The sequence below is a fragment of the Eriocheir sinensis genome, chromosome 24 (assembly GCF_024679095.1).
Source record: "Eriocheir sinensis breed Jianghai 21 chromosome 24, ASM2467909v1, whole genome shotgun sequence".
Taxonomy (NCBI): Eukaryota; Metazoa; Arthropoda; class Malacostraca; order Decapoda; family Varunidae; genus Eriocheir; species Eriocheir sinensis.
The window spans coordinates 10,274,599-10,289,899 of record NC_066532.1 but is presented as its reverse complement, the minus strand read 5'-3'; the positions used below and the strand labels follow the sequence as shown (position 1 = coordinate 10,289,899).

General features: G+C 40.5%; 1 protein-coding gene across 1 annotated transcript in view; it reads left to right on the top strand.

Moving 5' to 3' along the window:
• The first annotated feature begins 3,850 nt into the window (after positions 1–3,850).
• Positions 3,851–15,301, top strand: part of LOC127003109 (relaxin receptor 2-like) — a 179,145-nt gene continuing 167,694 nt past the window's right edge. Inside the window, exons 1-2 of the mRNA XM_050869523.1 lie at positions 3,851–3,854; positions 11,123–11,242. Coding sequence (XP_050725480.1) covers positions 3,851–3,854; positions 11,123–11,242 — 124 coding nt within the window. The remainder of the gene's footprint in view (positions 3,855–11,122; positions 11,243–15,301) is intronic.

Sequence of the window (15,301 nt, the reverse complement as noted above, 5' to 3'; positions counted from 1 at the left end):
CCTCTGCTCAAATTATGAATCTCCCAGACATAAATTTATATAACTCTCTCTTTGATAATGAATTGCACGATAACAATAGTACAGATATGGAAATAATTTATTCCATGTTTGACTCAATAAACATAGATAATATCTGCAAATACCATGATATTAACTCTTACAAACAATCACGCCCAATAAATTGCCCTGATTATTTAAACATATTTCACGTTAATACTCGATCTCTGAACAAAAATTACGATAAACTCATTTCCCTTCTTAAATCCCTTCCAAAGCTTCCAGACATAGTGTGATTAAGTGAAACATGGCTCAAACCGAACACAGCACCAATGCATGAGATTGAAGGTTTTAAATCTTCCCACACATTCAGACCTGATGGCTATGGTGGTGTCGTCAAGGACAATTCACCCAGTACCCTTTACAGAGAATATTGTATGTGTACTGATAACATCGAACTTTGTACTGTTAAAGTCACAGCTGGTAGCACCAATTACATAGTGTCTTCCCTGTACCGTCTCCATAGTAAACACCACCAAATTAATGAGTTCACTGACCTTATGGATAACCTACTCTCTCAAAACTTTTACACCAATAATAAAACCATCATTGCTGGAGATTTCAACATTAACTTGCTGGAGCACATTGATCACCCACCAACAAATAATTTCCTAAGCATGATGCAATCTTGTAATTACTTTCCTCGCCTATCTCGTCCCACACGTTTCCCTGATGACAACTCCACAGCATCTCCTTCCCTCCTAGATCACATTTGGACAAACTTTACAGCCCCTTCCTCTCCTGGCATTTTTTTATCTCCCCTGAGTGACCATCTTCCTATATTTCTACATCTCCCAGTCATAGAAAAGCTAACTGAGACCCACAAAATATATTTCAGGGTAAAAAATCTTGAAAATTTTACTAAACTTTCCCAAGTAGATTGGAACTCTCTGTTAATACACCACGATACAAACATTAACTGAAACTTATTCTTGGACACAATATACAGCATATACTATTCTTCCTTCCCCAAAACATCTAAACAAATATCAACTAAAAGACTTCAAAAAACATGGATCACGCAAGGGATTATAAAATCTATATAACACAAATTTAAATTATATAAATCTTATAAATTAGGGAGCATTGACATTGATGATTATAAAAAAATATATATATATAAACCACCAAACAAATCTAATTAAAATCCCAAAGGAAAATTACTACCTACAAAGATTTTCTGACTTTCGTCTAAGCACCAGAAAGATATGGGAAACCATTAATGAAATCTCTAACTTGAATAGCAAAACCAGTTTAACTACCAAATCAGTTGTTTTCAATAATAATATTCTTGACACCCCACACGAAGTATCTGAGGCATTCAATGAGTACTTTACAAACATTGCTCTTAAACTCGCACTCAAACTGCCTCCCACAGACACCTCCCCTAACTCATTCCTCCGCGGAAACTACCCTCACTCCATGGCGATGCCCCTTATGACAACAGATGACACAGTCAAAGTAACCAGTGCCCTCAAAAACAAAAAAAAGGACATATTGATGAGATACCTATACATATATTGAAAGAAAATAAAGATCTATTTTCCATACACCTTACAATCCTTTTTAACCAGTCTATCACCACAGGAACATTCCCAGAAAAATTTCAGCTAGCTAAAATAATTCCAATACATAAAAGAGGTTGCAAAACGGATTTATGTAACTACAGACCCATCTCTATATTATCAAACTTTTCAAAAATATTTGAATCTTCAATGAAAAATCAGCTCATGCTATACCTAAAGAAAACAAATATTTTAAATACTAGACAGTTTGGATTTAGATCTGGATTGAACACCTTTGATGCCATAAACACCTTCACGTCATATCTTTATACAGCACTTAATAAACACAAATCCATAGTTTCAGTTTTCATAGATTTCAGTAAAGCATTTGACACAGTCCAACCCAGTATTCTCTTAGATAAGATGTATCACTACGGTGTTCGGGGATGTGTTTACGACTGGTTTAGATCATACCTAAATAACAGAAAACAGCACACTTTTTTCAACAATACTTTATTCACAAGTAAACCTGTACACTTAGGAGTACCTCAAGGAAGCATCCTGGGTCCTATCCTATTCCTCATTTACATCAATGACGTCTCTAACATTTCTGACACACTCCACACTATAATATTCGCAGATGATTCCACATTCTATATGATAGGAGAAAATCCAACATAACTAATTAATAAGGGCAATACAGAACTACTAAAATTTTCAAACTGGTGCTTAGCCAACAAACTTACAGTTAATACCACTAAAACTCACTACATGCTATTCTCAAAAATCTATTACCAACTACCAACCTCTACCCAACCTAACTATACTAAATGATAATATCTTACAGATAGAAAAAGTGAAATTCCTTGGTGTAACCATAGACAAAAACCTAACTTTTAAACACCACATCTCCAATCTCTGCTTAAAGCTATCTAGAATCATTCCCCTCCTTCTCAAGGTAAAACATTTTGCTCCAAGTAGAGTTCTTCAATGTCTGTACTATGCCCACATATACCCTCTTCTTACCTATTATAATCCTATCTGGTCTCAAACCTACCCTTGTCAACTGTCTCAAATTAATGTACTTCACAAGAAAGTTATCAGAATAATAACCAACAGTGATTTCAATGAACACACTTAACCAAAAAACTAAATATCTTGAGCCTTACTGATTTATCAAAACTTATTGTTGCATCATTCATGTACAAAACAATAAATTCAAATAACCACAACACACTACCCATTCACAATTACCAAACTCGACACCAACATTCACTCTACATACCCAGACCCAAGTTAACACTATTCAAACACTCTGTCATGTACTTAGGACCTAAGCTTTGGAATAATGTACCATGTGATATTAAACAGTCAAAGAGTCTATCTTGTTTCAAAGAAAAAATTAAGAATCGTATGTTAAACTCTTATTAGTCATATTCTAACTCAATTAATAATGTACCTATATCTACTATAGTCTTATCATAGTACAAAAAAATATAGAGGTTGTGAAAATAGTAAAATGAAGAATATTAATATTATTATCTTTTGTTGTAACTTATTATTGTCATTCTGTTATATTTTTTTTAAAAAATATCCTTTATACTTTTTTATACCTTCAACTGTTTTATTTGATATGTTTTATATATTTTTTTTCTATTACTCATAGTATTTAGTGTCTATGTATGATTATACTTCAGTTTGAGTGTGTTTTTATTTACACACTCATACATAACTATGATCTCATGTAGTCATTATTATTATGGCTACTAATTGTATGATTCTTACTAGTACACCTTTTATCTCTAATCATTCTACATTGGTCAAGTGCTGTCTTTCTCTTCCATAGGATTAAGTGTTTCCCATAGGTTTTATATTCTTAACTTCTTAATTTCTTTTAATACTCAGATACTATTCAAAATATATTTTACTTGCCCATAAAGCTGATGCTGGCAAAGGTCTGTTTGTCTTATGTTTTTTACAGGATTCAATAACAATTGTATTGGACAAACATAATAATGTGTTAAAGTGAGAGAGAGAGAGAGAGAGAGAGAGAGAGAGAGAGAGAGAGAGAGAGAGAGAGAGAGAGAGAGAGAGAGAGAGAGAGAGAGAGAGAGAGAGAGAGAGAGAGATTTACATAGATCTACATAGAGAATCAGACCACACAGACCCTGTAGAGGTCGGTTATAAATATAATCAAATAATCACATAAAAAAATATTCTCTATAATAACTGAATACAGATAGGCATCATTGTATTAAGGAATGAGGTTGTATCTGGGGCTTGAAGCGATGGGTAGGCTACGTATGTACGTTCAGCGCAACAGCCACAGATACGAAACTTATTCCTCATTTCAATGATTCCTACTTGTATGAAGCTACTGTAGAATATATTCTGTATGTGATTATATTTGGTATGCCTATGTGAATGAGCTATGTAGGAAATAATGACGGAAAGTGTGCATTACTTTATAGATAGCCTACTATCATCCCCTTCAGTGCTCGTTTAGCAGAGCCCGTTCTTCCTTGAAAACTTGCAGTATTATGATTGTACTTTGTTTCTTAAGTGATGTCATTGATTGTTTAAGTAGAGTGTCGTTATTCAATTTCAAGTTTCGAATATTTTTTAATCATGAAATAAGCTAGATTATCTCAATCATATATATTTGGTACGTGTCTTTGATACAATCTATGATGTCATCAACAGCCAATCAGGTGAAAGGGGGCGGAGCTTTGCCAGAATGGGGGAGGGACCTCTCGGTGCAAATTGGCCAAGCTAATTTGGACCGACTATAGGTGATCAGTCCAAGTAATTCTACATTAATTAATCAGATAAATCCAAAACTTTGCATTTCTACTCTAGTTAACTTAAGTTGAAGGAAGTGTCGGTCGAGCTTGTTTTTAAAGGAGTCAATCGTGTTACACTAGACCACTGAAGGTGGGATCTTATTCCATTCTCGCACTACAACGTTGGTGAAGAAAAATTTAGTGCAGTCTGAATATACTTGTTTACATTTAAGTTTTGCGCCATTATTCCTCGTTCGCAAAGTCATCGATCATAAATAATTTTGATTTGTCAACATTCGTAAAGCCATTAAGTATTTTAAAACATTCGATCAGTTTCCCTCGGAGGCGACGTTTTTTCAAGAGAGAACATGTTTAGGGTTGAGAGCCTGTAGTCGTAGGGTTTGTTGCTTAAAGAAGGACTCAGTTTTGTTGCCCCGTTGAACACATTCTTATTTAGCAATGTCCTTTGCATTGTAAGACCAAAATTGTACCGCATATTCCAAGTGGGGTCTGACTAAACTATTGTAAAGCGGAAGTATTACTTCTTTATTCTTTAATAAAAAGTTTATTTTAATGAAGCCCAACATTATGTTCGATTTATTTGCTGCTTCGATACATTGCTGTGAGAATTTGAGGTTTGACGCGATTTTGACACGCAGGTCCTTGACGCACTGAACGCTTCTGAGTTTGACGCCGCGCATTTCGTAATCGAACTTCTTATTTCTTGTTCCAGCTTGAAGGACCTGGCACTTATCTATATTAAAGGGCATTTCCCATCTATCAGACCAAGCTTAACTTTTATGCAAATCCTCTTGGAAGCTGTGTTTATCTTCGTCAGTGAGAACCGAGTTATCAATTTACTAATGAGAGTATTGATTCCAACGTCCAAATCGTTGATGTAAATAATGAAGAGCACTGGGCATAGAACCGAGCCCTGAGGGACGCCACTAGTGACCGGCGCCCACTCCGAGTTAAATCCGTCGATCACCACTTTTTGTTGTTTGTTGGTCAACCAATTCACGATCCATTGGTGTACGTGACCGCCAATACCTACTTGCTTTAATTTATAAAGTAATTTATGGTGTGGAACTTTATCAAACGCTTTCTGGAAATCAAGATAGACTATGTCCAGTGATTTGGTTACGTCATACAATGAGAAGAGGTCGTTATGAAGAGTCAATAGGTTTGATAGGCAGGATCTTTTGTTACGGAAGCCATGTGAATCTTTAATTAATGAGTGGGTTTCAAGGTAACTCATAATTTTGTCTATAATTATGCACTCGAGTAACTTAGCGACAAGTGAAGTTGTCTTAAAAATCGGTGTTACGTTAGCATTTTTCTAATCCGAAGGGACGATGTCTTATCGCAAGGACATATTAAACACGGTTGTGAGAGAGGAGAGTATTTCGCTCTTTGTTTCTTTAATTAGGTAGTAGAGGATATACTTTGTCAGGTCCGGGACTTTTATTTGTTTTAAGGGATTGGTAAGCTTTTAGGACTTCATCTGTAGTTATTACAAAGTTAGGCAATGCATGAACGAGATTTACGTTAGTACTGTTGTCGTCGCTGGTGTTGGTGGTAGTGGTAGGAAGACTGCTAGTATTAAATACCGAGGAAAAATAAGTGTTTAACAGGTTCGCATCGTGTTGGCTATCAGTCACTAGTTCACCGTCACTGTTTGTTAAGGGTCCTATTCCACTTCTGATCGCTTTCCTGTTGTTTATATGACTGAGGAAGGATTTCGGATTATTTTTACGGTTGGCTGCAACGTTTTCATATCTGCGCTTTGCCTAACATATTAATCTTTTTACTCGCCGCCTGGCTTTATGATGAAGTCTAATGTTTTCGGGCGTGTTTTGCTCTTTCTTTAGCCTGTAAGACAAATTTATCTCCTTAACCGAATGTTTAATTTCGCTTTTAAACCAAAGTGGACTTTTATTAGTGTTACTTCCCTGAGTGAGTAAATGATTTTAAAAGTTTAGCCAGGCTTCCTCTACGTTGCAATCATCTGACAGTTGTATTTCTGATATTTTTTGTCGGATTTGCTCTTTTAAAATTGGGCACCTATATTTTATTTTCTGTCACTGTTGTTTGAGCTCTAATGTCGACGCGCACTAATATATGATAGCAAGAACAGAGATGTTTCCTACCGTTACATTACTGACTAGATTATCTTGGGTCGCTATAACAAGGTCTAGTATATTATTATCTCGAGTTGGTTCAGTAACCATTTGGGTTAGGTAATTATTATTAAAAAATACGATCATTCTATGTGACTCGCCTCCTGTATCCGACAGTGTCGCCAGTCAATACGGAGGCCTGTAGGTGACGAATATATTTATATTAATTTTTACAATGTTTACTCGCACGTACAAAACGTTCAACGTTACTGTTACTTGGTGTTCTTTCAGTGGGTTGCAAATAGCTTTTGATATAAAGAGCGACACCATCACCTCTAAGGTTGACACGATCTCTGTTGAAGAGAGAATATTTGTGGTGTCGATAAATGTTTCGGTTATAGCAATTACGTCAAAATTTTCTGTTGAAACAAGACATCTCAATTCATCAAACTTGTTTCTTAGGCCATAGGTTACCAAACTTGATCATACCAAGGACCCCCAGACATGATGAGTCCCAGCCGAGGACCCCCAACCAAACAAAATTTATTGTTACCATTCCGGGATACCCAGTACTACGTAACACAGCGTAGTACATTTAATATTTACTTACTCCTGCACAAAGTAAGTATACATAAATAAATACAATCTTTTCATTTTTTTTGTTTGTTTTATATTCAATACAAAGAAAATTTGGTACAAACTGCCACAGTAGATAGATAATTATAGTATATACTATTTCTTTCATTGTGTCGCGGACCCCCTAGGGCCTTCTCCCGGACCCCCACGGGTCCGCAAACCCCAGTTTGGGAACCTCTGTCTTAGGTTACGCGTATTGAAACTTTGGACTTTTATGTTATCTTGAGGTTTAGTAATAGAGGTAGTGTTACTTGCGGGTTCACAGTTTGGCGTTTGTGGTGTTGCATGCTATCTTTTTACACGGGCAGGGTGGAGGGACGCGGCCGAGAGCAGTTTTTTGTTCCGGAATCCTGGCATGAGGGGTTAATTTGCGTCGCGGAAGGAAATCTGTAAGACGTACGGTGCTGTACTGCCATGACATCTCAGTTAGCATTCTGCCCTAGGTGCGTGAGGTACGTTTGTGTTTTTCCCGTGCTTAATTCCTGAACTATTCCCAACTGTCCGGAATTCCGGACAACGATAGTAATTATGACATATCAAATATAATGCAGGCATAAGGGCTTCCAAGGCTGGAACATTTCGGGGGACGTGTGAACTCCACGTGTGGCACATTTCAAAACAATCAGCCAACACTGCCTGGCAGTGGTGCCTTCATTAGGGAAAAGTAGCGTTTTTTAGTTTCACATATATATTTTTTTTTCGTAATGCTATTTTTGGGTAATATGTTAAGTTTATAGGTCATATAATTAAGAATGTATTTTAGTTTAAGTAACAATTTTGTAATTATAGTTTGTACCATTCCTATATGTGTTTTCAAGCCCCCAAAGTTTGTCCGGAATTCCGGACATCGTTAGTAACAACGTTAGTCCGACAACGATAGTAATCTAGGGTTAAGGAGCCTTCCGAATCTGGCTGCCCCGACGGGGGACAGGGGGAGTCCGTCCCTTTGGAAGAGCTCACCTTGGCCGTAGAAATTCGCCCAGGCGTTAAAGAACCCGACGTCAAGCTCCCTGCAAAGGGTCTGTAAGCGGTTGTTAAGGCTGAAGGCCTAATGCCGTATGGACGAGTTAATGCAGTTATGTGTTTTATGCCGTGCGACTGTGTGTGTGTGTGTGTGTGTACGTGATAGAGAGAGAGAGAGAGAGAGAGAGAGAGAGAGAGAGAGAGAGAGAGAGAGAGAGAGAGAGAGAGAGAGAGAGAGAGTGTGAGTGTGTTAACACCAACACCTGTCGAGACACACCTGCGGTTTGTCTTAATTAAGTCGTGTGGCACCGGGTTTAATAGTGCCCCCCTCACTCCCTCACAGCTTCCCCACCCCATCCCAATTTTTCGCCCCTCACCTTACCCCTCTCCCTACCACTGTCCACTTTCCCTCTCCCCACCACTGCCCACTTTCCCTCTCCCCTCCACATCACCTTTACGACCTTCTCTCTACCATTCACCGCTTACCCAGTTCCTCTCCCTGATAAACCTATTCCCCCGTCTCACATTTCTTAATATTTCCACTGCTCCCTCCTCCTCACCATTACCTAATATCTTCCACCTTTCCTCAAATTCCAATATCTTCTCACTTTTTTTCCTCGTCCACCTCACCTTTCCGTGTTTGCCTTCCTAATGATCTCAATACTTTCCTTACCTCCCACCTTCCTTTAGTAGCTCTTGGCATCTTCCTTGCTCAAATCGCATCTTCACCTTTCCCCTTAGCCACACATAAAAATAACGCATATACAGACCTCTCCTAATACACACACACACACACACACACACACACACACACACACACACACACACACACACACAGTGGCACGGCATAAAACACATAATTGCATTAACTCGTCCATACGTCATAAATAAGACTTTTTTTATGTTATGATGATTATTGATGACATGTTAACAATACCATTCTGACGTTACGGATAATGGAATAATTGCCATGGTTATAACTATAAATACTTCCTCTAAGGCATTATGTTGGAGAGAACTTCCTGGCAGCATCTATCGACTTGCCCAAGCCAATAACTCTGTGGACGTCCCCTTGGCCTCATCCACTTAGGATTTTCTCCTACAGAGACAATTCGGTGAGCAGGGTCGGCTTCTGGGTAACGTACCAAGAGTCAGCGACCGTCTGCAAAACTGTCGTCAAGACCGTCTACGACTGTCGGCCATTCGGTCGGCAGAACCTTGGTTGTCGTTGACATGGCGCCATTTATTATAATGACCGTTGAGACTCGTCTTGAGACTAATTGCCAGTATGTTGCCAACATGCTTACAATTAGTCGACCGAATGTCCCACACAGGCGACGACCGTCGTCAATCATACTAACCGACACCATGACAACAGCAACAACAACAACAAAATTTATTGGAGCGTGGGAGCCGACTTGTCATATCCAAAAGTCGCTGGGTTGTCGTGGCCCAGAGTCGGCACAGTATGAAGGGGCTTAACTGCTCATCATTGGACAGAGACGCAGGACCCCTGGGAACAATGTTTTATGGCTTTTCAGTATTGAATTTTGTTTGAACTCATATTATATTAGTTATTTGTTTTACAATTTCGGAGGGAAGATATTATTAGCAGATGTTCGTTCACACACTGACGACTCTGGGCCACGACAATCAAAGAACTCAGGGTACACGATCGAACAAGTCTTGGGTGTAAAATTTTGATGTTAAACGGTCGCACATTATCAGAAAGAGGTCTAGAAACGTGGGACCGTTATAGCCGACTTGTCAAATCCAAAAGTCGCTGGTTTGTCGTGGCCCAGAGTCGGCACAGTGTGAATGGGGCTTTACCCATTACTTCTTCACCCCGCGGGGCCGCGGTCACCCAAGACTATCACCCATTACTTCTTTACCTCGCGGGGCCGCGGCCAGCCAAGACTCCATCACCAATTACTCCTTCACCTCGCGGGGCCGCGGTCACCCAAGACTCCATCACCCATTACTCCTTCACCTCGCGGGGCCGCGGTCACCCAAGACTCCATCACCCATTACTCCTTCACCTCGCGGGGCCGCGGCCACCCAAGACTCCATCACCCATTACTCCATCACCTCGCGGAGCCGCGGCCACCCAAGACTCCATCACCAATTACTCCATCACCTCGCGGGGCCGCGGCCACCCAAGACTCCATCACCCATTACTCCATCACCTCGCGGGGCCGCGGCCACCCAAGACTCCACCACCAATTACTCCATCACCTCGCGGGGCCGCGGCCACCCAAGACTCCATCACCTCGCGGGGCCGCGGCCACCCAAGACTCCATCACCAATTACTTCTTCACCTCGCGGGGCCGCGGCCACCCAAGACTCCATCACCAATTACTTCTTCACCTCGCAGGGCCGCGGCCACCCAAGACTCCATCACCCATTACTCCATCACCTCGTGGAGCCGCGGCCAAACAAGACTCCACCACCAATTACTTCTTCACCTCGCGGGGCCGCGGCCACCCAAGACTCCATCACCAATTACTCCATCACCTCGCGGGGCCGCGGCCACCCAAGACTCCATCACCAATTACTCCTTCACCTCGCGGGGCCGCGGCCAGCCAAGATTCCATCATCCATTACTCCTTCACCTCGCGGGGCCGTTGCCACCCAAGACCCCATCACCCATTACTCATTCACCTCGCGGGGACGCTGCCACACAAGACTCCATTGGCAGTGAACTGTCTACAGTGTAGACTCTACACCAAAACTTTCAGCGCTTCACTTACTTAACCTAACTGGCGACTAGTGTGATGGAAAGTTGAAACAATAGCAATCCCTTCTCCTCCTCTTTTGCTCTGTCGGCCAACGCGTGAAGTAGAAAATAATACTCTTATTACAGCAAACTTGCGTGATTGTAGTTATTGTTATCAGTCGCAAAACGAAACTGGTATTGCTTTCAGATTGGTGTCCGAGTTAAAAAAAAAAATCCAAGAACGTTGTCCTCATGACCTTCCTTCTCCTCCTCCTCCTCCTCTTCCCACCTCGCCTCAACTCCTCTCACTCTTCTCATCGTCCCTTCTCTCGCCTACCCCAGGAACGTGTCCTGTCGGGTGGTTCCCCTGCGGCTCTCCTGGCGAAGTGTGTCTCGAGCAAAGGTTCGTCTGTGACAGGAGCGAGGACTGTCCAGACGGGGAGGACGAAGGCGAGGACTGCGGTGAGTGTTGTTATAGTAGTAGTTGCTGTTGTTGTTATTGTGATAATGATTGTTTGGCTGTAGCCATTCATGTGGTAACAACTAATGCTAATGCATTATTACATGCTTTTTCTTAGAATAGTATCAATCATATATAACAAGCCTTCCTAATGTAATACCACAGTCTGTTCAAATCATCTGTTCTTCTAGCGCCAAAGTAGCGTTTGTTACGCCGTACCTGACTGGCCGGCCTTCTCTCTTGGCTGTCACGGAGGCGGCATTCGCTTGAATAGGCTCCTCGTGTTACATATTTTTTTATATTATATACCTTAGCTCATCTCTTCTGCAAGACGGAATTTTACCAGACACCATTGAATGCAGCAGTAATTATAGATCCTTAAAATGTTTGTCACAACTCTGTAAAACAAAAAGGGAAAGTAATTTTGTGTATAAGTGAAAGAACGATTCTGAAATGTTTAAAAACTTTTACATATAGCTGATAACTGCAGCAAATTTTGAGTCAAAGCTGATAAAAGCCATTTCAGGATTTAAAAAGAAAGACCCGTGAACATGATGCTATAACCAGACTATAGATAAAACGCGATACAAGCCAAACACGGAATGCTTTTAAATAAAAATAATTAGAATTGATAAAATTAAAATCGTTCACCTAAGAGGCTTTAATGGTTGTCAGGTGCTGCCATGTGTAAGCTGACTGGCTGACAGGAGGAGAATACATAGGAATACATAGGAAGAACAGATACCAGAAGACCTGTCAGTCTATGGCGAAGGTGTCTGTTTACTACCGCTACTACTAGTAAACTACGTGTGGTAGGACAGGATGGAAAAGATGAAGGGTCCTCCACACCCACCTCTTCCTCCGGCAAAGTGCCGGCAGGAGATATTAAAAAAAGAGAACACCATGTGCCTTTAAGGAAGAAAGGGATATGGAAATTTTACAGTAAAGAGATAAATAAGAGGAAATTACTACCCTTAACTTACGCTACTGGTGACCTAAGCTGTGAGGGAACCTAATGTCTTCAGGTTGTACTCGTGCTGCAGGCTACCTGAGACAGACGAAAAAGGGTCAGTAACAGTGTATGTAGTTGAGTCAAAAAAAAAAAAAAAAGCTATTATTAAATTGGACTGCTCACGATGGGCGCCAATGTGTTACATCGGTTTCCCTTTAACTTCATACCGTTGCTGCGTGTTATTGTGTTGGTGTCTCTGAAATAGACTATCTGGGTTAATGTTTTCGAATCTATTAAGGATTTTGAACACTTAAATTAAGTCCCCTCTTACTCTTCGCTTCTTTAAAGAAAACATATCTAAACGCTTTAAACACTCGTCATACGTCAAGTTACGGAGCGCTGGAATTTGTTTGGTTACTCGTCGCTGTATCCTTTCTAGCAAAACTTGATTTTTTATATAATTCGGTGACCAGAACTGAACGGCGTATTCTAGGTGTGGTCTTACAAATGCTAAATATAATCTCTTCATAAGTTCGGGTGATTTATAATCAAAGTTTCTTGAGATTAATCCTAGCATCATATTGGCTTTTTTACTCGCCGCGGAACATTGCTCACTCATTTTAAGTGTTACTGATAATGACACCAATATCTTTTTCTTATTTTACTTCGCTGAGCTCATGTCCTTGAAGCTGATATTTAAAGTATGGATTCTTTTCACCTATGTGCATTACTTTACATTTATCTACGTTGAAACACATTTGCCATTTTTCGCTCCAATCAGCAAGTCTTATTAAGTCTAATTGAATGTTCTCATATTTTTTACTGTTCGTTACCGTACCTCCTAATTTGGTGTCGTCGGCGAATTTGGCTACTTTTGACAGGATATCAGTTTCTAAATCGTTCACGTAAATTATGAATAGTGTTGGCCCCAAAACCGAGCCATGGGGCACCCCACTGGTTACGGGATGCCAATCGGATGCTTCACAATTAAGAACTACACGCTCTTCTCTGTCGGTGAGCCAGTCATGAACCCACGCACATAGATGGTCACTAATACCGTGGGAATGAAGTTTTGTAATAAGCCTAACGTGGGGAACTTTATCAAACGCTTTCTGAAAGTCTAGGTAAATTACGTCATATGGGGCTCGGGCGTCCCAACTTGAATAAACGTCGTTGATAAAAAGTTAATAAGTTAGTAAGGCAAGATCGATTACTACGAAATCCATGCTGATTATCAGTTATCAAATCATTTGTTTCGAGGAAAGATGGAGGAAATGGTGGCGGGGGAAGAGGAGGAGGAGGAAATGGAGGAGGAACCTAGTCGATATGACACACACACACACACACACACACACACACACACACACACACACACACACACACACGGCCCGGTAGCTCAGCGGATAGAGCGTTTGCCTCTCAACCAGAAGGACCGGGGTTCGATTACCCGGCCGGGTGAAGATAAGTTGGGTTATCTTCTTTCACGTGTAACCCCTGTTCACCTAGCAGTGAGTAGGTACGCGACGTAAGGCGAGGAGTTGTGACCTCGTTGCCGCGGTGTGTTGTGTGTGAGTAGTCTCAGTCCTACCCAAAGATCGGTACTTTGAGCTCAGTGCTCTTCCATAGGGGAACGGCTGGCTGTCTCGAGAGATACCCCCAGCAGACCAAGAGGTGAATTACACACACACACACACACACACACACACACACACACACACACACACACACACCTGCTGGCAAAAAAAATGTCAAACAGACGCCCTTAGGACGTCGACAGCCGAGGACGTTTCTAGACGCGATTAGCATCATGCGGACGAGACCATTGTCCGTCCGCAATCATCCGGAATCGTCCACATACTTTAGCGTCCGCATTAGTCCACGATTCTGCATCCGCAATTGTCTGTATCCTTCCAACGTTCGCAATTAACCGCAGGTATATAATAATTGACTATTTATTTAATTAAATAATTATATAATTTACTTAATTATTATTTTTATTTACTTATTATTTTTTTGATTATTTATTCATTAATATACAGGGGGATATGAAAATGAAAATCCAGGAAGACTTCCATGCAAGTTTATTTAATACAAAAGTATAAAAACAAAACGTAATATCGTATTGTAGTACGAAAAGGAAAAGGTGATCAACCTTTATATATATATATATATATATATATATATATATATATATATATATATATATATATATATATATATATATATATATATATATATATATATATATATATATATATATATATATATATATATATATATATATATATATATATATATATATATATATATATATTTTTTTTTTACAAAAAAGGAGGCAGCTCAAGGGCACACAAGAAAAGAAAACAATAATAAAAAAAAGCCCGCTACTCGCTGCTCCTAAAAAATAAACAAAAGAGGTGGCCGTAAGCAAGATCAAATACGGGAGGAGAGGTGTCCTGAGAGTTCAAGTCGTAGGCAGGAGGAAATACAGATGAAGGAAGATTGTTCCAGAGTTTACCAGCGTGAGGGATGAAAGAGTGAAGATGCTGGTTAACTCTTGCATAAGGGGTTTGGACAGTATAGGGATGAGCATGAGTAGAAAGTCGAGTGCAGCGGGGCCGCGGGAGGGGGGGAGGCATGCAGTTAGCAAGTTCAAAAGAGCAGTCAGCGTGGAAATATCGATAGAAGATAGAAAGAGAGGTAACATTGTGGCGGAATTTAAGAGGTAGAAGACTATCAGTATGAGGAGGAGAGCTGATGAGACGAAGAGCCTTAGCCTCCACTCTGTCCAGAAGAGCTGTGTGAGTGGAGCCCCCCCCCACACATGAGATGAATACTCCATACGAGGGCGGACAAGGCCCCTGTATATGGACATCAACTGTGCAGGGAAGAACTGGCGGAGACGGTACAGAACGCCCAGCCTCGAGGAAGCTGATTTAGTAAGAGATGAGATATGAAGCTTCCAGTTGAAATTTTGAGTTAAGGATAGACCGAGGATGTTTAGTGTTGAGGAAGGTGATAGCTGGGTGTTGTCAAAGAATAGGGGATAGTTGTTTGGAAGATTGTGTCGAGTGGATAGGTGGAGAAACTGTGTTTTTGAGGCGTTGAA